Source organism: Macaca fascicularis, chromosome 4, assembly GCF_037993035.2.
Source record: "Macaca fascicularis isolate 582-1 chromosome 4, T2T-MFA8v1.1".
Classification (NCBI taxonomy): Eukaryota; Metazoa; Chordata; class Mammalia; order Primates; family Cercopithecidae; genus Macaca; species Macaca fascicularis.
The window spans coordinates 139812804-139839055 of NC_088378.1; the positions used below are offsets into that span (position 1 = coordinate 139812804).

Below are 26252 nucleotides of genomic sequence, written 5' to 3' on the forward strand. Positions count from 1 at the left end.
GCCCACGTGACCCGGGGCGGCCGCGCGCCGGCTCGGCCCCCCGCGCAAGCGGCGATGGCGGCGGCGGCGGGAGCTGCAGCGGCGGCGGCCGCCGAGGTGCGGAAGGGGAGGGGGAGAGGCGGGTGCATGCCCGCGCGCGCGCCCGGGGGAAGCGCGCGCCCGTGCAATGCTCCGGGGGTGCAACGGGGCCGGGGGGCCCGGGCGGGACTTCCAGCAATCCGGGGGGCCAGCACCGGGGGCGGATGAGGGGACCAGGGGGTGGGAGGTGGGGGGAGTGGGCACGGAGGCGCGCGTGCAGCCGCCGGCTGCCCCTGAGTGGGCGGCGGGCGCCGGGGCCCCAGGAGCACGCGTGAGGGGCACGAGGGGCCGTCCACCGGGCTGGGGGGCAGCGGGTGCTGGAGGGGTTGGTGCCCGGGGTCCCCGCGGCCTGGGGGACAAAGGGGGAGCGGCGCGTGCAGCCGGGAGGAGGGGGCGGGGCCGGGGCACGGAGGCCCCGCCCCCGCCCCCTCCTCTTTTCTCGGCCCCAGAGATGCGGGGTCTACCGAGAGGGAGGGGGTTGATGCGGGCCCGGGGGAGGGGTCGTGCGGCCCCTCCGGGCAGCCGAGGCCGCGGAAGAGGGGGGCCCCATAGAGGAAGAGGTAGGCCCCGGAGCCTACTCTCTCTTCCCAGGGCCCAGGCATCCTGGACCCCCCAACTCTCTACTGGGCTGACCAGCCCTCCTGTCCCTTGTCTCCCCTCCCAGGGGGAGGCCCCCGCTGAGATGGGGGCGCTGCTGCTGGAGAAGGAAACCAGAGGAGCCACCGAGAGAGGTGAGTGCAGTTAAAACGGGCCCCAATTGGACCGTCACCTTCCCTAGACACAGGATCTCCGGAGCCCTTAGCTCTGAACTTTTTCTCTTCCTCTACAGTTCATGGCTCTTTGGGGGACACCCCTCGTAGTGAAGAGACCCTGCCCAAGGCCACCCCCGACTCCCTGGAGCCTGCTGGCCCCTCATCTCCAGCCTCTGTCACTGTCACTGTTGGCGATGAGGGGGCTGACACCCCTGTAGGGGCTACACCACTCATTGGGGATGAATCCGAGAATCTTGAGGGAGATGGGGACCTCCATGGGGGCCGGATCCTGCTGGGTGAGAGGCTGGGTAGCCTGGGGGGTGGGTGGGAAGTTTCTGACTCTGCTTTCCTTCTTATCTTGCCTTCTACTTGCCTGTTTTTTAGGCCATGCCACAAAGTCATTCCCCTCTTCCCCCAGCAAGGGGGGTTCGTGTCCTAGCCGGGCCAAGATGTCAATGACAGGGGCGGGAAAATCACCTCCATCTGTCCAGAGTTTGGCTATGAGGCTGCTGAGTATGCCGGGAGCCCAGGGAGCTGCAGCAGCAGGGCCTGAACCCCCTCCAGCCACCACTAGCCCAGAGGGACAGCCCAAGGTCCACCGAGCCCGCAAAACCATGTCCAAACCAGGAAATGGACAGGTGAGTGGGATGGGAGAGATAGGATAATCAACCATAAACCTTTGGTGAGAGCTCTTTTACAGTTTCATGTAAGGCTTCTACTCCATTTACTCATTCACATGTTTAAACGAGGGGCTACTGTGTATCAAATATTAGGCTGTGCTTAATCTGTGAACCAACAGACAGGTTCTTCTCTTTCTGCAGTTTACATTCTTGGGTGGTGAGAGTTTGATGTTAAAGAGTCAATTATACAGTTAATGTCTTAATTACTCTTATGATAATGACAAGGTAAGGGAATTTCAAACCACTCTTCCTTTCTACCTCAAAGCAAGCCCTTGGGGAACTCAACTGTCACTGCTCTATTTGTAAAGTTTTTCATGGGAATCCCAGTGGGAAAGGAGATGAGGGCCACAGAAATAATAGAGGAGGGAAGTGGCAAGGGCCCCAGAGGCCCAGAAGCTTTATGACCAAGTTCTAGGGTTACTGGGTCATACCAATTGTTGACCTAAAGAAAAAAACTGAGGAAACTTAACATTAAGTAGAATATATTTGGGCAGGTTTTGAGGACAGCCTTCAGGAGCAAAGATTCAAGTTGCCCTGAAAATACACTCTGATTAGCAGCGGTTACAAATAGGGTTGTTTGTTTGTTTGTTTGTTGTGTTTTGGTTTTGAAGACAGTTTCACTAAGTTACCTGGGCTGGTCTCAAACTGCTGGGCTTCCGCAGTCTTCCTGCTTTGGCCTCGCAAAGTGCTGGGATTACAGGTGCAAGCCACCACAACCAGCCCACAAGTAGGTTTTTAAAGGAAAAGAAGATTGGATGACATGAAGATATTGAAAAAAAACAGGCTGACTCTGGGCACACTGCCTAGGAGTTAGCCCTGCTCTGGAAGGAGCCACAAAAAGAAAAAAAAGAAAAAAGATAAAAATTTTTTAAAATATTGAAAAAATAAAACATAAAGGAAAAGAAGAGGCAGTTCCTAAATTGTTTACCAGAAGTTTACATTAGAATAACAAGCTATTGATCTGCTATACATTGTTCTTTGTCTCACAGATACTATGCACATGAAGATAATGGGTAAAGCAGCACCCTAGTCAGATACAAAATGCCTTTAAGCAGTTGCCTCCAGGCATGGGCCCTAATTAGGTTCCATACTCACTTCTCTCTGAGCCTGATAAATTTTGCCTGCTTCGCATAGCACAGATTGCTATGAGCTACTTTTCCTTTCTCACTATGATAAACGTTAATTTTTATAGTTGCAGTTCATTTTGTAAAAAATAGGGAAGAAAAGAAAAATTGAATTTATAAATTAGATACAGTGAGAGATTAACAACAATAACATAATAGCATGATTATAACAATAGGCTGGGCGTGACTTGCCTATAATCTCAACACTTTCAGAGGCCAAGGCCAGCAATCACTTGAGGTCAGGAGTTCGAGACCAGCCTGGTCAACATGGCCAAACCCTGTCTCTAACTAAAATAATAATGATAATAATAAATTGGCCAGGCATGGTGGCGTGTGCCTGTAATCCCAGCTACTCGAGAGGCTGAAGCAGGAGAATCACTTGCAGTGAGCCAAGATTGTGCCACTGCAGTTCAACCTGGGCAACAGAGCGAGACTCAAAATAAAATAGCACAATTCTAACAATATGCCACCATCACTGCTGATAAACTGGATAAGAGGGGACTGGTGTCACATAAAATTTACCATCTAAAAAACATTTTTAGGCCGTGCACAGTGGCTCACGCCTGTAATCCCAGCACTTTGGAGGCCGAGGTGGGAGGATTACCTGAAGTCAGGAGTTCGAGATCAGCCTGGCCAACATAGTGAAGCCCTGTCTCTACTAAAAATACAAAAATTAGGCCAGGCCGGGTGGCTCACGCCTGTAATTCCAGCACTTTGGGAGGCCGAGGCAGGTGTATCACCTGAGGGCAGGAGTTTGAGACCAGCCTGACAAACATGGTGAAACCCCATCTCTATTAAAAATACAAAATTATGGCCGGGTGGGGTGGCTCACGCCTGTAATCCCAGCACTTTGGGAGGCCGAGACGGGTGGATCACGAGGTCAGAAGATCGAGACCATCCTGGCTAACATGGTGAAACCCCATCTCTACTAAAAAATACAAAAAAAAACTAGCCAAGCGAGGTGGCAGGCGCCTGTAGTCCCAGCTGCTCGGGAGGCTGAGGCAGGAGAATGGCGTGAACCCGGGAGGCGGAGCTTGCAGTGAGCTGAGATCCGGCCACTGCACTCCAGCCTGGGCGACAGAGCGAGACTCCATCTCAAAAAAAAAAAAAACAAAATGAACCGAGCATGGTGGTATATGACTATAACCCCCCGCTACTTGGGAGGCTGAGGCAGGAGAATGGGTTGAACCCAGGAGGCGGAGGTTGTAGTTAGCCGAGATCCTGCCATTGCACTCCAGCCTGGACAACAAGAGCAAAACTCCATCTAAAAAAAAATACAAAAATTAGCAGGGCATGGTGGCGTGTTCCTGTAGTTCCAGCTACTCGGGAGGCAGAGGTGAGAGAAATGCTTAAACCTGGGAGGTGGAGGCTGCAGTGAGCTGAGATCACGCCACTGCACTCCAGCATTGGCGACAGAGTAAGACTCCATCTAAAAATTAAAAAATAAAATAAAAAACATTTTTAAGTGTATAATTTAATGGTAAATACTTCCATCATGTGCAGTCATCAGTCACCATAACTCATCTTGTAAAACTGAAACTTTGTATCCATTAAAAAGTAGTTCTCCATTCCCTCCACCCCCTAGCCCTTGGCAAGGACCATTGTCCTTTCTTTCTCTATAAATTTGACTAAGTACCTCATCTAAGTATAATCATACAGTATTTATCCTTTTGTGACTGGCTTATTTCACTTAGCATAATGTCCTTAAGGTTCATCTATGTTGTAGCATGTCAGAATTTCTTTCCTTTCACCTGGGCAGCGTACCAAGACCCCATCTCTAAAAGCAGTTTAAAAGAATTTTTCAAAGGCCAGGCCCAGTGACTCACACCTGTAATCCTGTACTTTCTGGGGAGGATCGCTTGACACCAGGAGTTCAAGACCAGCCTGGGCAAAATGGCAAGACCTCTTTTCTACCAAAAAAAAATTAAGAAAACATTAGTTGGGCATTGTGACATGTGCCTGTAATCCCAGCTTCCCAGGAAGCAGAGGCAGGAGGATGGCTCGAGCCCAGTTCAAGGCCGAAGTGAGCCATGGTCATGCCACTGCACTCCAGCCTGGGTAACATAATGAGACCTTATCTCTTAAAAAAAGTATATCTTTCCTTTTAATGGCTGAATGTCATTCCATTGCGTATAAATGCCACATTTTGCTTATCCATTCATCTGTCAGTGGCACTTGCGTTGCTTCGCACTCAGCTGTTGTGAATGGTCCTGCTGTGTACATGGCCACATATAAAAGGACTTTTAACTTTGTTCAGCTTTGTTTTCTCATCTGTAAAATGGAAAAGGGCCTGCTCTGCATAGTTGCAGAGATAAGTGAGTGTTAGTGTGCTTGACACTCTTCCTCTGAGGAAATAGCACCCATGGTTGCCACTTTGTGGCTACTGGAGCCTCACATGGCATTTGGAGGTGTGGCTCACTATCCCACCCCCGCCTGGGGCTCCAGGCTAACCCAGGCAAAACTGTAGGTGCTCTCTGACCCTCAGTGTGCTCCCTCTCGGCCCGCAGCCCCCGGTCCCTGAGAAGCGGCCCCCTGAAGTACAGCATTTCCGCATGAGTGACGATGTCCACTCACTGGGAAAGGTGACCTCAGGTCAGTCCTATACCCCACCCCCGGTGGCTTGATGTGGCCTGTTCTGAAGGTTTCAGTGATAGACCCCACACCATTCTCTCTCTTCTTCCAGATGTGGCCAAAAGGAGGAAGCTGAACTCAGGAGGTGGCCTGGTGAGCAGCAGAGGCAGAGCCTCTACCCCGGGGGGCTGCTCTGAGGGAGGCTCAGAAGTGGGTCTGCATCCCATCCTCAATAGAAATGGGCAGGGTGTCAGTGGCCTCAATTTTTCTGATCTTTTTCTAGTCGGAGGAGTTAGGTTCTGCCCGGCGTTCAGAAGTGACCCTGGCGAAAGGGGACTCCGGGTCCCTGGAGGAGTGGGAGACGGTGGTGGGTGATGACTTCAGTCTCTACTATGATTCCTACTCTGTGGATGAGCGCGTGGACTCCGACAGCAAGGTGAGGCAGAGCTGGTCCGCCCTCCCCGCCAGTGCTCCCCCAGGGCTGGGGTTTACTGTCCAGTCTTCCTTGTTCCCTGTTTTTCTCCTTTCTGTCCTTTTTACCTCTGAACATCCACTAAGTCATTGCCCCATGCTGTCTGTAACTCCTTTTTTTGGGAGGGGGAGACAGAGTCTTGCTCTGTCTCCCAGGCTGGAGTGCAATATCACAATCTGGGCTCACTGCAACCTCTGCCTCCAGGGTTAAAGCAATTCTCCTGCCTCAGCCTCCCAAGTCGCTGGGATTACAGGCGCCCACCACCACGCCCGGATAATTTTTGTATTTTTAGTAGAGACGGGGTTTCCCCTTGTGGGCCAGGCTGGTCTCTAACTCCTGACTTTAGTTGATCCACCCATCTCGGCCTCCCAAAGGGTTGGGATTACAGGCGTGAGCCACCGCACCCAACTGCAACTCATTTTCAATGTACGCTCTGCCCATTTCATCCACAAAGGTGGCCACCACCCTGCACATTGGATTTACGATTTTTTTTTTATCAGCTAATGAAATGATCATTAAACAAACATGTACTGTTTAAAAAAAGAAAACAAAAAAGGAAATGACCAGAGAGCACTTTTTTTAAACATACATTATACTGTTTATATAAAATTCAAAAGCATTCCATTGTCATTTATTTGCTTATTCGTTGCTCTTTGTCTGGTTTTATCTTATGTTTGCCTACACAGTAGAATGTTTAGTCTGTCTAGTTTTGCCTTTTATTTAACGTTTTATCATGAAAACTTGCAAGCATTATCAAAAGAGTAGAATAGGAAATCCCCGTGTACCCATCACACAGCTCCAGCCATTATCAGTACACAGCCCATCTTGACCCATCTGTACTTCTCCCAACACACACACGTACTAGGTTATTTTAAAGCAAGTCCCAGACCTTGTATCATTTTACGTAAATGTATTTCCATATATATATATAAAAATATAAGGCCTCTTTTTGTCGTTCAACATCACTACACTACTGTTTTCACACCTAAAAAAAATTACTGATTTCTTTTTTTTTTTTTTTTTTTTTTTTTGAGACGGAGTCTTGCTCTGTTGCCCAGGCTGGAGTGCAGGGGCCGGATCTCAGCTCACTGCAAGCTCCGCCTCCCGGGTTCAAGCCATTCTCCTGCCTCAGCCTCCCGAGTAGCTGGGACTACAGGCGCCTGCCACCTCGCCCGGCTAGTTTTTTGTATTTTTTAGTAGAGACGGGGTTTCACCGTTTTAGCCAGGATGGTCTCGATCTCCTGACCTCGTCATCTGCCCGTCTCGGCCTCCCAAAGTGCTGGGATTACAGGCTTGAGCCACCGCGCCTGGCCTACTGATTTCTTAATACCATCAAATATCCTGTCAGTCTTCACATTTCCTCAGCTCTCATAAATGGGTTTTTGTCAAGATCCAAATGAGGCCCGCACCTTGATTTGATTAACATTTGTCTTAGGTCGGCCGGGCGTGGTGACTCACGCCTGTAATCCCAGCACTTTGGGAGGCCGAGGCGGGCGGATCACATGAGGTCAGGAGTTCGAGACCAGCCTGACCAACATGGAGAAACCCCGTCTCTACTAAAAAAATACAAAATTAGCTGGGCGTGGTGGTGCATGCCTGTAATCCCAGCTACTCAGGAGGCTGAGGCAGGAGAATCACTTGAACCTGGAAGGCGGAGGTTGCAGTGAGCCAAGATCGTGCCATTGCACTCCAGCCTGGGCAACAAGAGCAAAATACCATCTCAAAAAAAAAAAAAATTTGTCTTAGGTCTCTCTTGGTATTTAGGTTTCCCCATCTTCTTTTTGTTTGTTTGTTTGTTTGTTTGTTTTTGTGTTTTGAGATGGAGTCTCACACTGTGGCCCAGGCTGGAGTGCAGTGGCACGATCTTGGCTCACTGCAAGCTCCGCCTCCTGAGTTCAAGCAATTCTCCTGTCTCAGTCTCCCAAGTAGCTGGAATTATAGGCACCCGCCACCACACCCAGCTCATTTTTCGTATTTTTAGTAGAGACAGGATTTCACTATGTTGGCCAGGCTGGTCTCAAACTCCTGATCTTGTGATCTGCCCACCTCAGCCTCCCAAAGCACTGGAATTACAAGCATGAGCCACCACACCTGCCTGGTTTCCCCATCTTCTAAAAAAAAAATTTCTGGCCAGGCGTGGTGGCTCACGCTTGTAATCCCAGCACTTTGGGAGGCAGGTGGGTCACCTGAGGTCAGGAGACCAGCCTGGCCAACATGGTGAAAACCCATCCCTAATAAAAATACAAAACTTAGCTGGGTGTGGTCGCAGGCACCTGTAATCCCAGCTACTTGGGAGGCTGAGGCAGGAGAATTGCTTGAACCCAGAGGTGGAGGTTGCAGTGAGCTGAGATCACACTATTGCACTGCAGCCTGGGCAACAAGAGCGAAACTCAATAAATAAATAAGAAAGACATTTTTTTCTTGCCATTTATTTGTCAAACCAGGTCAGTTGTATAGAATTTTTCACATTCTGTATGACGTTGGCTGTTTGGGTAGAGATTGACACATCCTCTCTGCCCATATTTCTTGTAAACTGGTAGATCTAGAGGCGTAATCGACTTCAGGTGCCAAGAAGACTTGACAGTGGGTGCAAGTGCTTCTGGCCACATCACATCAGGATGCATGGAACATCTCATATGGTCATTTTTCTTAGTGATAAGATTGACCAGTGGGTTCAGGTGATGGCAGCCTGAACATTTCATATAAAATTTCTCATGAGCTTCATGTCTAGTGTTTTTAGCAACCATTGGTGGTCTTGCCTGTTTATGAACATCATAAAAGGGGGATCAAACTATGTTTATCTTCTGGTACTTGTTTTTTGTTTTTTAATTTAATGTCACATTACCAAGATCTGTGTACATTGCTGTCTATAACTGTGGCACCTTTTTCACTACTGTGTAATAGTCCATGCACCCTCTCTTTATGTGGCCCTTTTTCTCCTCTCCTACCCACACTCATCTTCCCCAGCAGCCATCTGTGGGTAGTGGCGGGGGGCAATGGTGGTGGTGGTTTTTTTAATCTATCTCATTGTCTGAGTCCTGGGGATTGGATATGTCCTGTTCTGCCTCTCTCCCAGTCTGAAGTTGAAGCTCTAACTGAACAACTAAGTGAAGAGGAGGAGGAAGAAGAGGAGGAAGAAGAAGAGGAGGAAGAGGAGGAGGAAGAGGAAGAAGAAGAGGAAGATGAGGAGTCAGGGAATCAGTCAGATAGGGTAAGAGACGGAGGCTGATATCTCCAGAGGAGTGGGAGACTGTGGGGCTGGTGGTCTGGTCCTGAAGGTGTTGGGGGGCCCCCTTGGGGTGAGGGTTCGTAACTCCTCCTCCTCCCCCTTCCCAGAGTGGTTCCAGTGGCCGGCGCAAGGCCAAGAAGAAGTGGCGAAAAGACAGCCCATGGGTGAAGCCATCTCGGAAACGGCGCAAGCGGGAGCCTCCGCGGGCCAAGGAGCCACGAGGTAAGGAGGCTCTGCTGCTTTTGGGTGCCCTCCTCCAGCCCCCGCCCAGCCCCCAGAGTGTGTGCACGCACACACACGCTCTCGCATGTCCACCTGCATGTACCCACGCGTCCAGGCACCTGTGAGCTCGCACTCTCACTCTCTCTGTCTCTGTGTCAGGAGTGAATGGTGTGGGCTCCTCAGGCCCCAGTGAGTACATGGAGGTCCCTCTGGGGTCCCTGGAGCTGCCCAGCGAGGGGACCCTCTCCCCCAACCACGCTGGTAATTGCCAATTGCCGGGACAGGGAGCCACTAGGGGGCAACCTCAGGGCAGGAGGGAAAGGGAAGGAGGGGAACCACGCCAGAGCCGGGGTGTCCATGGCCAGGCTTTAGGGGTTCTGGGGCATGGGGGTGAGGTAGGGAGGGAGTGACAGGACCCGCCAGGGGTCCCAATGGGTGAAGTTCAGGGCCTCCCTCAGCTCCTCTTTTTCTCCGTCCAAGGGGTGTCCAATGACACATCTTCGCTGGAGACAGAGCGAGGGTTTGAGGAGTTGCCCCTGTGCAGCTGCCGCATGGAGGCACCCAAAATCGACCGTATCAGCGAGAGGGCGGGGCACAAGTGCATGGCCACCGAGAGTGTGGACGGAGAGGTGGGGCCGTGGGCTGGTGGGAGAGGTGCCAGGGCGTCCAGTCCCGGGCCCCAGCCTCACCCTTTCTTCTCACCCATCCTCACCACGCACAGCTGTCAGGCTGCAATGCCGCCATCCTCAAGCGGGAGACCATGAGGCCATCCAGCCGCGTGGCCCTGATGGTGCTCTGTGAGACCCACCGCGCCCGCATGGTCAAACACCACTGCTGCCCGGGCTGCGGCTACTTCTGCACGGCGGTGAGTGACCAGTGGGGCAGACAGGTAGAATGCCCCATGGCAGACGGGGCCCCGGCAACCTGACCATGTCGTTTCCCTGCTCCCAGGGCACCTTCCTGGAATGCCACCCTGACTTCCGTGTGGCCCACCGCTTCCACAAGGCCTGTGTGTCTCAGCTGAATGGGATGGTCTTCTGTCCCCACTGTGGGGAGGATGCTTCTGAAGCTCAAGAAGTGACCATCCCCCGGGGTGATGGGGTGACCCCACCGGCTGGTGCTGCAGCTCCTGCACCCCCACCCCTGTCCCAGGATGCCCCCGGGAGAGCAGACACTTCTCAGCCCAGGTACTGGCCTCCCCCTTCTCTACTGTCTGTTCCCTGCCCCATCACTATTGTTCCTGGACATGAGCTCCTTCTTCCACAGCGCCCGGATGCGAGGGCATGGGGAGCCCCGGCGCCCACCCTGCGATCCCCTGGCTGACACCATCGACAGCTCAGGGCCCTCCCTGACCCTGCCCAATGGGGGCTGCCTTTCAGCCGTGGGGCTGCCACTGGGGCCAGGCCGGGAGGCCTTGGAAAAGGCCCTGGTCATCCAGGAGTCAGAGAGGTGAGTGGGGAGTTGTTCAGGCACAGTAACTGGGGCTGAGGCCAGAGGAGCAGTGTCAAGACTGATGCTGGAATCTGAGGAGCTCCCCTTCTCTCCCCACTCCCGTGCTCCCTTGGCAGGCGGAAGAAGCTCCGTTTCCACCCTCGGCAGTTGTACCTGTCCGTGAAGCAGGGCGAGCTGCAGAAGGTGATCCTGATGCTGTGTGAGTGCCACCTATTCCTTCAGCAGACCTTGACCAAGTTCCATGTATATACCAGGCACTGGGCACAGGGCCAGGAGTAGTCATGAAGGATATAGTCCTTGCCCTGAAGGACTTAGTGTGGTGGGGAAAAGACACACATAACCCGTGACGATGGGAACGGTGGTGACTCATAGGTGCTGGGTCCTGTTCTGAGTGCTTATACTTGTTAGCCTTGGCTTGCACAGGGAGGTTAGGGACGTTGCACAGTGCACAGCGGTACTGAGAAGCAAGGCAGGGTTTGAATTCAGGCAGAGCTGATGCCTTTGACTCCTTATTCTGATAAATGCCGTGGTGGAGGCAAGCCCAGAGAATGCCAGGAGGGGCCCTGACCCAACTTGGGGCTCTGAGAAGCCTTCCTGAAAGAAGTGCCACCTGCCCCCTAGCTTGCTTACCACTTGTCCCTCCCTCTCCCGGTGTGGCGGGCTCTCCCCGCAGTGGACAACCTGGACCCCAACTTCCAGAGCGACCAGCAGAGCAAGCGCACGCCCCTGCATGCAGCCGCCCAGAAGGGCTCCGTGGAGATCTGCCATGTGCTGCTGCAGGTCAGCACGGGCCCGGCCCCATGCCTCATTCACCAGGCCCTTAGGCCCCTCCCCTGCCCCATGCCTCCCTGGTGCCAGCCCTCCTGCCCCCTCACAGGCTGGAGCCAACATAAACGCAGTGGACAAACAGCAGCGGACGCCACTGATGGAGGCCGTGGTGAACAACCACCTGGAGGTGGCCCGTTACATGGTGCAGCGTGGTGGCTGTGTCTATAGCAAGGTGTGCATGCAGGCAGCAGGGCGTGGCCCCGGAGTCAGGGACCAGGTTTGGGGTGCCAGCCGGAGACTCATTTGCCCATGTCTCCCTCAGGAGGAGGACGGCTCCACCTGCCTCCACCACGCAGCCAAAATCGGGAACTTGGAGATGGTCAGTCTGCTGCTGAGCACAGGACAGGTGGACGTCAACGCCCAGGTCAGTGGCCCACCCAGCGCAGCTCCTCCGGCTCCCTGGTGCCTGGGTTCCTTGGCTCGGCCTCAGACTTTGGGCCCCCTTTCTACATCTGACCTCTGGCCCTTTCACTCTGCCTCAGGCCGCTTGTGTCTGTCCCCCTTGCTTTCTTCCTCATTTGTATTTCTCTTCATTCTTTTCTTTTTCTTGTTTCTTTCTCTTGATCAAGCTTCAGAATAATCAGTTCCTGCCTTCATCTCTGAAAGTGTCCAGTGAGGCTTTTTTAACTCTCAGGTTGTCATACATTGGATGTGTTTTCGTCATTTATTGGGATTCTTCTCAGTCTTTGAATTATTCCATCATTATCTAGGAGAAGCCCCTTCAAGAGGCCTCTGTGGCCGTGACATGACCCAGTGGCCTTTGAGAGCGTCCTGACCTTTCAGCACATTTCCTGCCCCTGACTCAGCATCCACCATTTCTCTAAGAAACTCTGCTTCCTTTATGGGAAACTTTTTTTTTCTTTTCTTTTTTTTTTTTTTTGAGATGGAGTCTTGCTCTGTTGCCCAGGCTGGAGTGCAATTGCGTGATCTTGGCTCACTGCAACCTCCACCTCCTGGGTTCAAGTGATTCTCTTGCCTCAGCCTCCTGAGTAGCTGGGATTATAGGCACCAGCCACCGTGCCCAGCTAATTTTTGTATTTTTAGTAGAGATGGATTTTCACCATATTGGCCAGGCTGATCTTGAACTCCTGACCTCATGATCCACCCACCTCGGCCTCCCAGCGTGCTGGGATTACAGGCGTGATCTGGCCACTGCGCCGGCCAGAAACATGTTTTAGAGAATAGTCTATGGACCTCGGAGTGTTTATTATTACTGGGTGGTCACTGCTTCTAGGACTTGTGAATGGGCAGACTGAGGAAATTTTTGTTTGTTTTTTGTTTTAAGAGACAGAGTCTTGCTGTGTCACCCAGGCTGAAGTACAGTAGCAATTCACAGACAGTCATAGTTCACTGCATTCTCGAAATCCTGGGCTCAAGCGACACTCCCATCTCAGTCACATGAGTAGCTGGGACTACAGGCACGCGCCTCCATGACCAGCTCCTGGCTGTATTTTTTGGAAAGAGAACAATTACTCACTTTACTTTCTCTCCGGCATCAGGCAGTAGGCACTACTAGTCCCATTTTTTAGATGAAGAAACTATGACCCAGAGACGTTAAGTGACTTACCCCGGGTCCCACAGCTCGTGAATGGTGGAGCTGGGATTCACACACACAGCCAATCTTGACCATTTGCAGCTTTGGTGAGCAGGCCCAGCCGCCCCCACCCTCACTCCCTTCCCACCCACAGGACAGTGGGGGGTGGACGCCCATCATCTGGGCTGCAGAGCACAAGCACATCGAGGTGATCCGCATGCTACTGACGCGGGGCGCCGACGTCACCCTCACTGACAACGTGAGTGAGAGTTTGGTTGAGGTAGGGCAGCCCCAGGCCCCTGAGCAAGGTGGAGGCTGGATTCAAGGGCCCAGCTGCCTGCACCTCATCTGTTCCCCTCCTATCTCCACAGGAGGAGAACATCTGCCTGCACTGGGCCTCCTTCACGGGCAGCGCCGCCATCGCCGAAGTCCTTCTGAATGCGCGCTGCGACCTCCATGCTGTCAACTACCATGGGGACACCCCCCTGCACATCGCAGCCCGGGAGAGCTACCATGACTGCGTGCTGTGAGCCCCTGCCCCGCCCTTGATGCCCCTGCCCCCACTTCTTGCAGCCTCAGACCCCACATTGGGCACCTTGTCCCCTCTTCAGGTTATTCCTGTCACGTGGGGCCAACCCTGAGCTGCGGAACAAGGAGGGGGACACAGCATGGGACCTGACTCCCGAGCGCTCCGACGTGTGGTTTGCGCTTCAGCTCAACCGCAAGCTCCGACTCGGGGTGGGAAATCGGGCCATCCGCACGGAGAAGATCATCTGCCGGTGAGCCCTGGGCCCCTCTCTGCACCCAAGGCCACCTCCCCACCCACCCTCCCCAGGCTCCGTTGCATCCTCACAACATTCCCCAACCCCTCCCCATGTACCACTGAATCCCCAGAACCACCCACAGGCCCCCTCCCCACTGGGGTTGCCAGATACAGCAAGTAAAAATAGAAGATATCCCGTTAAACTGGAATTTCAGATGCACAGATGCATACTTTTTTAGTGCGAGAATGTCCTGTGTAATTTTTGGGACATAGTGTACTAAAAAGCTATTTCTTGTTTATCAAAAATTCCACGTTAACTGGCTGTCCTGCATCTTACCTGCCAACCTTACTCCCCTGCCCCCAGCCCCAGGAACCTCCCCAACTGTCTCCCTGTACCTGGAGTAGCTCCTCACCCAGTTCCAGCCTGCCATCACCTTCTCCCCGTCTTCTGCAGGGACGTGGCTCGGGGCTATGAGAACGTGCCCATTCCCTGTGTCAATGGCGTGGACGGGGAGTCCTGCCCCGAGGATTACAAGTATATCTCAGAGAACTGTGAGACGTCCACCATGAACATTGACCGCAACATCACCCACCTGCAGGTGAGTACGGGGCCGGGGCCTCCCCAAAAGGACACCGAGAGCTGCCGAGTACAGTTAGACAAGCTTCAAACCAACAAAGGCACCTGGCCTAGGAAGGGTTGGCTGAAAGGGAGCCCTGGTGTGGGGTCGCATCCACCCCAGGGGAGGGAACCTTTTCCTGGGTCACAGAAAGGTGTCATATGAACTCCCAGTAGCCGTGGGGACATCACCATGAGCAACATACTGATTCCCCATCACCCTCGGACCATCGCCACCCACTGTTGTAACACATGGACCCCAAAGAGAGGACAGTGGTTAGGGGGTCGGGGCACCGAGAGTAGAGGAACCCAGACCTATCGTGGGGTTGAGCTGACCCCTGCCTCCTCGCCCCAGCACTGCACGTGTGTGGACGACTGCTCCAGCTCCAACTGCCTGTGCGGCCAGCTCAGCATCCGGTGCTGGTATGACAAGGTGCGTGCCCCTTGCCTTGGCCACAGACACCCGGCCCCTCCTTCAGAGGAGCCAGCCTCCAACAGGCCAGCTCCCTGGGACCTTGTCCTTCACCTACCCTGTGGGGGAAGTGACTGAGAGGACGGGGCAAGGCCTGGGAATCCTGGGACATGGCTGTGTGCCCAGGTCTATGCAAATCAGGGATGATGCTCCTGCATTTCCTGCTCTTGGATCTCAGAGCCTGTGTGACCTCCCCAACCCCATCTTCTCTGTCTCTGGGTTGGGTTCAGCAGTGGATTTTTCTGTAGAGTCTTGGGGTTCCTGGGCGGGCAGCTGAGGTGGCCCCCAAGGTGAAACCACTGTGTTCCCCTCCGCACCCTAGGATGGGCGATTGCTCCAGGAATTTAACAAGATTGAGCCCCCGCTGATTTTCGAGTGTAACCAGGCGTGCTCCTGCTGGAGAAACTGCAAGAACCGGGTCGTACAGAGTGGTATCAAGTGAGGCCCTGCTCCACAGCCCACCCTCTCCCCACCTCACCCTTTCCTCCCTGCCCCTGGGGCTTTTCCAGGGCCTCCACCCAACAGCGCCCTCTCTCCTACTCCCAGGGTGCGACTACAGCTCTACCGAACAGCCAAAATGGGCTGGGGGGTCCGCGCCCTGCAGACCATCCCACAGGGGACCTTCATCTGCGAGTAAGTCACCAGGAGCACCTTGACACCTGGTGGGAAGAAGATACATGGCCACTGCTGACTGCTAGGCCTCCCTCTCATCCCCCTGCCCTGAGGAGTCACATGTCTCCATCTGGCCACTCTCTAGCCAGCCTCCTCTGACCCCTATTCCTGCAGTTGAGCAGCCAGCCTCCTCTGACCCCCATCCCCGCAGCTGAGAATGGCACCTGCCTCCACTCTGCCCAGACCACAGGTCTTCCCTCCCTCCACCTCCACCCTCTACCTTCCCCTCTACCCCCTCCTCGCCCTTCCTAGCTGGAGAAAGTGCCAGTTTGGGAGACAAACAGACTTGGGTTTGAGCCCCTTTCTGCTTCTGGATGTCCTTGGCCAAGTTTCTCAACTTCTGTGAGCCTTATTTTTCTTGTCTGTAGAGTGGAGGTGGTAACAGCTACCTTTCTGTCCACCTCCTCAGGGGCCTGTCCCTTTCCATCAGTTAGCTGCCCAGCATCTGTAATCCCCCCCTTTCTCTTGGCTCCCATCTCATGACCCTCAGTCTTACCTTGGTCTCCTTTGGCCTTTATTTTTTATTTTATTTTATTTATTTATTTATTTTTTTTTTTATTTATTTTTTTTTTTTTGAGACGGAGTCTCACGCTGTTGCCCAGGCTGGAGTGCAATGGCGCGATCTCGGCTCACTGCAAGCTCCGCCTCCCGGGTTCCCGCCATTCTCCTGCCTCAGCCTCCTGAGTAGCTGGGACTACAGGCGCCCGCCACCGCGCCCGGCTAATTTTTTGTATTTTTAGTAGAGACGGGGTTTCACTGTGGTCTCGATCTCCTGACCTTGTGATCCGCCCGCCTCGGCCTCCCAAAGTGCTGGGATTACAGGCTTGAGCCACCGCGCCCGGCCTATTTTATTTATTTTTTGAGACGGAGTTTCACTCTTGTTGCCCAAGCTGGAGTGCAGTGGCACAATCTTGACTCACTGCAGTCTCCACCTCCCCAGTTTCCAGCGATTCTTCTGCCTCAGCCTCCCAAGTAGCTGGGATTACAGGCACGTGCCACCACACCTGGCTAATTTTTTGTATTTTTAGTAGAAACGGGGTTTCACCATGTTAGTCAGGCTGGTCTCGAACTCCTGACCTCAGATGGTCCGCCTGCCTCAGACTCCCAAAATGCTGGAATTACAGGCTTGAGCCACCACGCCCAACTGTCCTCTGGCCTTTAAAAAAGATAGTCCTCTAAGCATACTTGCCTGTTCAAGAGACCATCCAGTTTCTCTCCATCATGTCATCTCTCAACTTCTCTAGCAAGCAGCCCTTTCCTGCTGGGCCTCAGTTTCCCCACCATCCACTCACTGCCTGTCCCTGGCAAAACCGGCCTTTGCCCTCCTGCTCTGCTGAAGCTGTCTCTTGACAGTGACTCCCCGCCCCACGTCCTCTCCATGTGTCTTAATCTCCCAGTGTCTGCTCGCCCCTCCTTAGCTAGCTGGCTCCTCTCCTCCCTCTGGTGTCCAGATATGGGTGCTCTTGCCCTGACTCATGCCTTGAGTTCCTTGCCGCTCCTGTACCTCTGGCTCTTCCTGCAGTCCTGGCCCCTCTTCTGTCCCATATCGCCCATTCCTGCCGGGTGGCTCCTAGTACACAAACCTCTCTGTATCCAAACCTGAACATCCCCACCCAGGCCAACTGCCCCTACACACTAATCCCCTTAACCACAGAGCCTGTGATCTCTCTGTGCTGACTGAAGGCTTCCTCTGTTGAGGCTGGAATGCTGCCCTTTCACTTGCCCACCACTGCTACTCCAGGCCTTCCCTTCCCCACACCTGCCAGCCCTGCCTATTCCAGATTCCACAGGCTTGTGAGGAGAGATGGGGCCTAAGCTGCCTCCTAATAGCCCACACTCACCTTCAGAACCATGGATTCCTGTCCCACAGGTATGTCGGGGAGCTGATCTCTGATGCTGAGGCTGATGTGAGAGAGGATGATTCTTACCTCTTCGACTTGGACAACAAGGTGAGCAGGAGACCCCCCTTATCCTGCTGCTCCCCAGGGCTGGCTTTCAGGAGCTCCTGGGAAGTCAGTAAATGGAAACCTGGGGATGAGGGACTGGGGAGTCAGTGGGTGGGGAGGGCGATCAGGGAAGCAGGGCGGGGGGAGATGTGAAGAGTGCCGTCCCCCCACCCCAGGATGGAGAGGTGTATTGCATTGATGCCCGTTACTATGGCAACATCAGCCGCTTCATCAACCACCTGTGTGACCCCAACATCATTCCCGTCCGGGTCTTCATGCTGCACCAAGACCTGCGATTTCCACGCATCGCCTTCTTCAGTTCCCGAGACATCCGGACTGGGGAGGAGCTAGGGTGAGACTCTAGGGGTCTCTAGGGGCTCTGCCAGAGGGTGGGAGATGCAGCAAACCTGGGACCTGAAGGCTGGCGTGTACCTGGTGTCCAGGCTTGGAGCAGTGCAGAGCTTCTCAGACTTCAGTGTACATAAGTATCTGGTGAGACTTGGTGAAACAGTCCTGCGCCTCCCAGCGAGATTCTGAATCAGGAGGCCTGGAATGGGACCCAGGATTCTGCCTTTCTAACAAGTCCCCAGGCAGCACTGATGCTGCACGTCCATAGAACAGACAAGGGCTCAGATCCCATCTGGGGAAGATAGGTTGGATGCGGGGTCCCTCTTAGGGAGTAGGATCCAGAGGGTCTTCCGGGTGGGCTCTTGGTGGCTGGGTCCAGCTCCCACAAGTTCCTGTTTTCCTCTGACAGGTTTGACTATGGCGACCGCTTCTGGGACATCAAAAGCAAATATTTCACTTGCCAGTGTGGCTCTGAGAAGTGCAAGCACTCAGCCGAAGCCATTGCCCTGGAGCAGAGCCGTCTGGCCCGCCTGGACCCACACCCTGAGCTGCTGCCCGAGCTCGGCTCCTTGCCCCCTGTCAACACATGAGAACGGACCACACCCTCCCTCCCCAGCATGGACGGCCACAGCTCAGCCGCCTCCTCTGCCACCAGCTGCTCGCAGCCCTTGCCTGGGGGTGCTGCCATCTTTTCTCTCTACCACCCCTTCACACATTCCTGACCAGAGATCCCAGCCAGGCCCTGGAGGTCTGACAGCCCCTCCCTCCCAGAGCTGGTTCCTCCCTGGGAGGGCAACTTCAGGGCTGGCCACCCCCCTGTTCCCATCCTCAGTTGAAGTTTGATGAATTGAAGTCGGGCCTCTATGCCAACTGGTTCCTTTTGTTCTCAATAAATGTTGGGTTTGGTAATAAACTGCTATTTTTGTGTTGGGGTGGGGAGAAAGCACACTCTGCTGGAGGGAATGTGGGTCCAACGGCCAGAAGAGGATGGGAAACAGGCTGGATGGGTGTGGCTGCTGTGACGGCTGCCCAGTGTGGGGCGGGGAGGTGGGGGGTTGTGGGGGCCCACTATGAAGATCCCATTTCCCAGGCGCAGTGGCGCACGCCTATAATCCCAGCACTTTGGGAGGCTGAGGCAGGAGAAACCTGAGGTCAGGAGTTCAAGACCAGCCTGGCCAACATGGTGAAACCCCATCTATACTCAAAATACAAAAAAACTTGCTGGGCGTGGTGACGGGCACCTGTAATCCCAGCTACTCGAGAGGCTGAGGCAGAAACGCTGAACCCAGGAGGCAGAGGTTGCGGTGAGCCAAGATCAAGCCACTGCACTCCAGCCTGGGCAACAAGAGTGAAACTCCATCTCAAAAAAAAAAAAAATACAGGTCCAATTTCCACACTTTAATCTTTGGCGGGAGCGTGTTGTGAGTGTACGGCAGTTAAGGTAGCTTGTGAGATTATAAAGTGTTTTCTTATCAGACCATGCCAGGTCGTTCACTGTGGTCCGTAGTGCCCCCGGGAAATAGCCCTGAGCCCCAGTCCCAGGCTCCAGCTCCCCAACCCACTGGGCAAAAGTTGAGAAGAAGGAACTAGAGTGTGTCGGGGACCACAGGCGGGGGTGGGGCTGTGACGTGTAGGAGGGCGGGACAGGCAGCAGGTGAGTCGCCAGGTCTCCAGGGCTCCAATCACTCTGGAGACTGAACCATGGGGGGAAAACAGCGGGACAAGGATGATGAAGCCTATGGTGAGACCCGGGCAAGGCCCAGGACCCTGTGGAGGGAGGGGAGGATGGGTGCTACGGGAATGGTGGCTGGGGCTGGCTCCAGGTAGAGGAACTAAGGAGAGTCCTGTGTCCCTGAGGGGAGGGCCCGGGAACCGGGAGCCATGGAGGGAGGGAGTCAGGATCCTGGGAGGAGGATGGGGCTTGGGGGCTGGGGCTGTTGCTGGAGAGCCCGTGGGGAGTGAAGCTAGGTGCTTCTGAGGAGTTGGGGCTGAGGTCCTTGGGAGGAGGGAGAGATTTCAGGCTTGGACTCTGGGTCCCTAAGGGCAGGGCCGTAGGAAACAAAGCCGAGATGAAAGGTGGCAGGTTGGGGCCCTGAGCAGAATGGGGCTGGAGGCTGGGAGTGTACTGTGCTGCAGAGCCTGGGTGAGGCTAGGGTCCCTGTAAGGAGGAAGAGGTTCAGCCTGGAGTCTGGGTCCCTGATGGGGAAAGCTGCTTGTAGCCTGCCGGCTCCCTTAAGGAGTCAGGGGACCCTGAGTGGGCTGGCCTCCACCTGCCAGGCTCTCCGGGAGAAGTGGCAGAGGGAGTGGGTTCTGCTGGGCGTCCCTGTGAGGAGTTGGGGTGAAGGTCTTTGTGGAAAGGGGGCTGGGGTCCTGCCTAGGGGTCTCTGTGAGGAGCTAGGAGCAGGAGCTGGTCTTGGAGTACTTTGAGGAATAGGGACAGGGCCCCTGGGGTTCCCGTGAAGGGTGAGGCCTGAGGGGAGAAACGGCAGGGAGCCTGTTTCCAGAATCTGCGAGGAAAAGGGGCTGGGGTTCTGAGGAGAGAAGGAGCTAGGGGCCGGCGTCCAGATCCCCATGGGCAGCGAGGCTGGGGACTCACCTGCAGAGTTTCTGCTCTGAAGGGGAAGGAACCCACAGGAGGGACCTTCTCAAGGAGAGGCTCGAATCCCTTAGGGCCATAGGGGAGTGGGCAGTGAGGACTCCCGAGTAGACTTCCTGGAGCGGCTTCAGGTCAATCATTGTCCATAAGTCATGGAGGGACAGAGTCCAGGGCACCTGGGGAGAGCAGACCCCACCCGCCCCTTCCCAGACTCCTGCCCAACCCTCGGCCCTCCCTCCTCAGTGCCCATAAGGAACCCTGACTGCCCGGCCCTCCTCCTCCGTGTGTGTGTACTCAGGGAGGACCAGGAACTCGACGTGCCTGCAATCTCTGTAGCCGGGCTCAGGTGTCACTCTGACTGCTGGCCCAGAGCCCGGAGCATACTGTGGCCAGAGGACTGAGGTCCCACTGGAGTGAGGATGTACAAGGCTGCTTCCCTCCCCAGGCCCTGCTGGGGTTGACACCTTTGTCTCCAGTTTCTTTCCCCATAGCCTTGAGCCAGAGTGTAAGGCAGGGCCTGGGACAGATGTGGGAAGAAACTATGACCTCCCTGAGGGGACTGTGGGTCTGTGTGGTCCCCGGGAAGGGATTAGGGAGGAGAGAGGGATGAGAATGAGGGTGTGAGAGCCACTGGGAGTCCCACATCCCAGCTAAAGGGAGACTCAGGAGAACCATGCAAGGGTAGGGCAGGGGACCAAGGCCATTTCCCAGACTGACTGCCTTGAGATGTGAGCCGGAAACTATAAAGGCCTTCCTTCCCCTCCCCGTGGCCGCCTGGGTGGAGTTCCCAGGGAGCTGCTGAGCTGCTGACCAGGCCTGGATCCTACCTTTCCTACTCCCCAGTTTTCCCCTCCTGCAAGTCCTGCTCTAGCCCATCTCCCTCCAAACACCTGAGGCCTGGGTAGGATCCTGGGGCTAGGAGGACTCAGCAGGACAAGATATGCAGAGAGAGACTCACTCTCCACACCTCTTCCCATGTCCCTCAGGGAAGCCAGTCAAATACGACCCCTCCTTTCGAGGCCCCATCAAGAACAGGTGAGCTCGGGGTACTGCTCTGGGGGCTGGCAGGGGTGGTGGGTGCGGTGTGGAATCCAATATCTGCTTTGTATTTGCTAAAATATTAGTAAGAAACTTGTGAAAAAGACGAACTCCTGCCCCAGGCGGGTGGTGCCCTGGGGGGATCGTTGTGTCTGGAGCAGGCATCCAGGGCTTCCCAGTCCCGGGGGATGTTCTGTTTCTTAGTGCGGGCTTCACAGGTGGGAGGACTCACCCTGCTGAGCCCTTGAGAGCTGTGTACTTTCCTGTCTTTTGCTTCAGAAGAAAGTTTACCCACCCAGAAAAAAGTTTTCTTTCTTTTTGTGTTTTGGAGATGGGGGTTCACTGCAGCCTCAAACTCCTGTGCTCAAGTGATCCTCCCGCCCTAGCCTTCTGAGTAGCTGGGACTATAGGCACGCACCATCACACCAGGCTAATTTCTCTGAGATGGGAATCTCATTATGTTGCCCAGGCTGGTCTCAAACTCCTGGCCTCAAGTGATTCCCCTGCCTTAGCCTCCTAAGTAGCTGGGATTACAGTCATGAGCCAATGTGCCTGGCTAGGTTTTCTAAATAAAATAATATATTTTTTAAAACTTAGCTGGGCAGTAGTGGCACATACCTGTAATCCCAGCTACTTGGGAGGCTAAGGCAGGAGAATCGCTTGAACCCAGGAGGCAGAGGTTGCAGTGAGTCAAGATCGTGCCACTGCACTCCAGTCTGTGTAACAGAGTGAGACCCTGTCTCAAAATAAAAAAATAAAAGCAATAAAAAATAAAAATAAAGTCTACTGATGCCCACGCTGCAGCATCCCCCAACTCTCTAACCCTTGACCCCTCCAGACCATAAGCCCTACCTCCCCAAGTCTCCTTAGCTCAGCCTCCCATTTCTCTCTCAGAAGCTGTACAGATGTCATCTGCTGCGTCCTCTTCCTGCTCTTCATTCTAGGTTACATCGTGGTGGGGATTGTGGGTGAGTTTCCAGCTGCTCAGAGCCGGGGCAGTGGGCAAGGGACAGTAACCCAGGGAGGGACCACTCTTATAATTGCCCCACTAAGTCCCTGCCCTCCAATGACTCATCCGTGCCTCTGTCTGCAGCCTGGTTGTATGGAGACCCGCGGCAAGTCCTCTACCCCAGGAACTCTACCGGGGCCTACTGTGGCATGGGGGAAAACAAGTGAGTACAAAGGCGAGAAGAGGAGGGCAGGAGCGAGGTCAGGTGGAGTGGGCAGGAGACACCCCCCCCCGCCAACTCAGGCTCCAGACCTGTCCGTGCTCTTCCACAGCCATTCCCTGCTGTCCCCACCCCACCTCGGTCTCCCTGAATCTGACCACTCCAGGTCACGTTGAGAACCACTGCTGGACAGTTAGCTTCTTGAGTCCCCCCAGAATGGGAGGCAGTGGAGAGTCGTGTTAAGTGTATGAGTTTTACCGTTCAGAGACTGGTGTCTGGATCTCCAACTGGACCAACTTTTGGTTGCGTGGCCTTGGGCAAGTTACTCAAGCTTTGATTTCCTTATCTGAAATTCAAGGAGAATTCCATAAACAATGCCAAGAGTCCTCACCTGCAGATGTCCAATAAGTAATAAAACCTCTAATATGTGTATAGCATTTACTATGTTCCAGGAAGGCAGTAAACTTTACACACACACGCTCATTGAAATCTCATGAGGTAGGCACTATTCTTTTCTTTCTTTTTTTTTTTTTTTTTTTTGAGACGTAGTCTCACTCTGTCGCTCAGGCTGGAGTGCAGTGGCATGATCTCGGCTCACTGCAAGCTCTGCCTCACGGGTTCACACCCTTCTCCTGCCTCAGCCTCCCAAGTAGCTGGGACTACCAGCGCCCACCACCATGCCTGGCTAATTTTTTTGTATTTTTAGTAGAGACGGGGTTTCACCGTGTCAGCCAGGACAGGATGGTCTCGATCTCCTGACCTCGTGATCTGCCCACCTCGGCCTCCCAAAGTGCTGGGATTACAAGCGTGAGCCACTGTGCCTGGCCCACTATTCTTTTAGATGGAGTAGAACCAAGACCGAGAACAAGTGACTTGCTCAAGATCATAAAGATGATATGAAGTCATGGAGCTCCAAGTTCATGCTCTGAGCCATTGTCAGCTGCTGCAATGCTGACTTACCCTGAGAGATCTTCTAGGCGTCTCCCTACCTCCCCAGCTGAGCTAGGGCCAGGAGCTGGGGGGTGACTGGTCTGGGCCACGCTGGACTGGGCCCACTGTATTCTTTAGAAATCACCCTAGTGGTCCCTCCCCTCCCCCAACACCTGACCAGGCCCTGATGCACACGGTCCCTCCCCTCCCACAGAGATAAGCCGTATCTCCTGTACTTCAACATCTTCAGCTGCATCCTGTCCACCAACATCATCTCAGTGGCTGAGAATGGCTTACAGTGCCCCACGCCCCAGGTCAGAGCCTGGGACCTGCCTCTGCCCCAGATCTCACCCAGGGTCTCAGGTTCCAGCCCCTTAGCATTCTCTCTGTGCCCAGGTGTGTGTGTCCTCCTGCCCAGAGGCCCCATGGACTGTGGGAAAAAACCAGTTCTCGCAGACTGTTGGGGAAGTCTTCTATACAAAAAACAGGAACTTCTGTCTGCCAGGGGTACCCTGGAATATGGTGAATATTGCCCCTAACCTCATCACTGTCGCCCAGGAGGGCTCAGGGTGGGTGCAAGTGGGAGGGGGAGTTGGGTAGATGATCACCAGGTTGGCTCTCCTGGGGCGTGTGGGACAAGCTGAGCCCCATGGTGGTGGTGAGGGGACCCGCTTCTTCATCCTGCTCTGTGTCTGTGTGTCTGTCCTTTCACTCCTGACACAGATGGTGATCACAAGCCTGCAACAGGAACTCTGCCCCAGTTTCCTCCTCCCCTCTGCTCCAGGTGAGAAGCACAAATTCCTTCCTCAGACATCATCTAGTCCAATGTTTTCTTTTTTTTTTTTTTTTTGAGACGGAGTCTTGGTCTGTCGCCCAGGCTGGAGTGCAGTGGCATGATCTCAGCTCACTGCAACCTCTGGCTCACTGCAAGCTCTTCCTCCCGGGTTCACACCATTCTCCTGCCTCAGCCTCCTGAGTAGCTGGAACTACAGGCGCCCGCCACCACGCCCGGCTAATTTTTTTGTATTTTTAGTAGAGACAGGGTTTCACCATGTTAGCCAGGATGGTCTCAATCTCCTGACCTCATGATCCACCTGCATCGGCCTCCCAAAGTGCTGGGATTACAGGTGTGAGCCACCATGCCCAGCCTAGCCCAATGTTTTCTTTTTTTTTTTTTTTTTTTTTTTTTTTTGAGACGGAGTCTCACGCTGTTGCCCAGGCTGGAGTGCAGTGGCGCGATCTCGGCTCACTGCAAGCTCCGCCTCCTGGGTTCACGCCATTCTCCTGCCTCAGCCTCCTGAGTAGCTAGGACTACAGGCGCCCGCCACCGCGCCCGGCTAATTTTTGTATTTTTAGTAGAGACGGGGTTTCACTGTGGTCTCGATCTCCTGACCTTGTGATCCGCCCGCCTCGGCCTCCCAAAGTGCTGGGATTACAGGCTTGAGCCACCGCGCCCGGCCTAGCCCAATGTTTTCATTGCTTGAATAAAGAAACCAGGCCCAGAGAGAATGAAGTCACATAGCTTGTTGGTGGTAAAATTGGAATTAGCATCAGGTCTTCATTTTTATCTGTTATGTGGCCTTGCAGTCAGACCATCAGTGTTTTGGGGAACTACTATGTGCCAGGTGCTGGGGACAGAGGCAGGGATAACAACTGGTCCCTGCTTCAGCTACATTCTAGGTGAAGAGGTCAGAGTTATTCACAAAGAGACTGTATGAAAATCTCATGAAAATATACATAGGTGAATCTACACACTTATTTTTTTTTTTAGACAGAGTCTTCCTCTGTCGCCCAGGCTGGAGTGCAGTGGTGTGATCTCGGCTCACTGCAACCCCCGCCTCCCAGGTTCAAGCAATTTTCCTGCCTCGGCCTCCCGACTAGCTGGGATTACAGCACAAGGTGCCTGCCACCACGGCCGGCTAATTTTTATTTTTATTTTTATTTTATTTATTAAATTTATTTATTAAATTTGTATTTTTAGTGGAGACAAGGTTTCACTATCTTGGCTAAGCTGGTCTTGAACTCCTGACCTGGTGATCCACCCACCTTGGCCTCCCAAAGTGCTAAGATTACAGGCACAAGCCACCATGCCCGGCCTGCACGATTATTATTTTTATATATGCACAGGGAAAAGGCTAGAAGGATATTTGTTCAAATGTTATAAGTGAACGTGGCTGGGTGGTAGGATCACAGTTGAACTTTTTTTCTTTTACAGTATGCTCTTCCTTCCAATAGCAAATGTCTTTTTTTCTTTTTTTAAGAGATGAGGTCTTGCTATGTTGCCCAGGCTGGTCTTGAACTCCTGGACTCAAGCAATCCTCCCACCTCAGCCTCCCAAAGTGCTGGGATTACAGACATGAGCCCTGACACACAGTTGCAAATGTCATTTTTAATATAAAACATTTTTTTAGGCCAGGCATGGTGGCTCACGCCTGTAATCCTAACACTTTGGGAGGCTGAGGCAGGCAGATCACCTGAGGTCAGGAGTTTGAGACCAGCCTGGCCAACATGGCAAAACCCCATCTCTACCAAAAATACAAAAATTGGCTAGGCATGGTGGCATGCACCTATTATCCCAGCTACTTGGGAGGCTGAGGCAGGAGAATTGCTTGAAACCAGGAAGCAGAGGTTGCAGTGAGCCGAGATTACACCACTGCACTCTAGCCTTGGTGACAGAGTGAGACTCCGTTTCAAAAAAAAAAAAATTTTTAGGCCGGGAGTGGTGGCTCACACCTGTAATCCCAGCACTTTGGGAGGCCA

General features: G+C 53.8%; 2 protein-coding genes and 2 long non-coding RNA genes across 27 annotated transcripts in view; 2 read left to right on the forward strand and 2 right to left on the reverse strand.

The window, feature by feature from the left end:
* Positions 1-34: 34 nt before the first annotated feature.
* On the forward strand, positions 35-18672 carry EHMT2 (euchromatic histone lysine methyltransferase 2). Of its 23 annotated transcripts, none has more exons than XM_045390186.2 (28): positions 35-96; positions 743-809; positions 908-1126; positions 1215-1468; positions 5142-5226; positions 5318-5358; positions 5489-5641; positions 8754-8888; positions 9014-9128; positions 9288-9389; positions 9609-9757; positions 9850-9993; positions 10080-10315; positions 10395-10577; positions 10697-10779; positions 11254-11360; positions 11458-11580; positions 11671-11772; positions 13097-13222; positions 13314-13468; positions 13554-13721; positions 14160-14304; positions 14677-14754; positions 15116-15231; positions 15340-15426; positions 17336-17414; positions 17588-17763; positions 18169-18672. In XM_045390186.2, the coding sequence occupies exons 1-28, from the start codon at positions 55-57 to the stop codon at positions 18347-18349; spliced, it is 3651 nt and encodes a 1216-aa protein (XP_045246121.2). In that variant the 5' UTR covers positions 35-54; the 3' UTR covers positions 18350-18672. The 23 variants fall into 23 exon arrangements, with proteins under 23 accessions (XP_045246121.2, XP_045246122.2, XP_005553513.3 ...); XM_045390187.2 differs by having other exon boundaries at positions 13097-13201; XM_005553456.4 differs by having other exon boundaries at positions 35-809.
* On the reverse strand, positions 12596-13199 carry LOC123572800 (uncharacterized). The gene is made up of 2 exons (XR_006697322.3): positions 12976-13199; positions 12596-12853 (listed from the first exon to the last, which is right to left on the reverse strand). It is a non-coding gene; the product is annotated as an uncharacterized lncRNA (long non-coding RNA).
* Positions 17343-20443, reverse strand: LOC135970327 (uncharacterized). Its single transcript, XR_010586029.2, has 3 exons — positions 20356-20443; positions 17844-17958; positions 17343-17470 (listed from the first exon to the last, which is right to left on the reverse strand). It is a non-coding gene; the product is annotated as an uncharacterized lncRNA (long non-coding RNA).
* The window catches only part of SLC44A4 (solute carrier family 44 member 4), a 16751-nt gene continuing 9942 nt past the window's right edge, over positions 19444-26252 (forward strand). For both annotated transcript variants that reach the window (XR_012433990.1, XM_005553454.4), the window contains exons 1-7: positions 19444-19500; positions 21342-21390; positions 22288-22361; positions 22487-22565; positions 23707-23806; positions 23889-24014; positions 24216-24276. Coding sequence is in view for 1 of the 2 variants with exons in the window: in XM_005553454.4 (XP_005553511.3) it covers positions 19461-19500; positions 21342-21390; positions 22288-22361; positions 22487-22565; positions 23707-23806; positions 23889-24014; positions 24216-24276 (529 nt within the window). In the remaining variant the exon portion in view is untranslated. The remainder of the gene's footprint in view (positions 19501-21341; positions 21391-22287; positions 22362-22486; positions 22566-23706; positions 23807-23888; positions 24015-24215; positions 24277-26252) is intronic.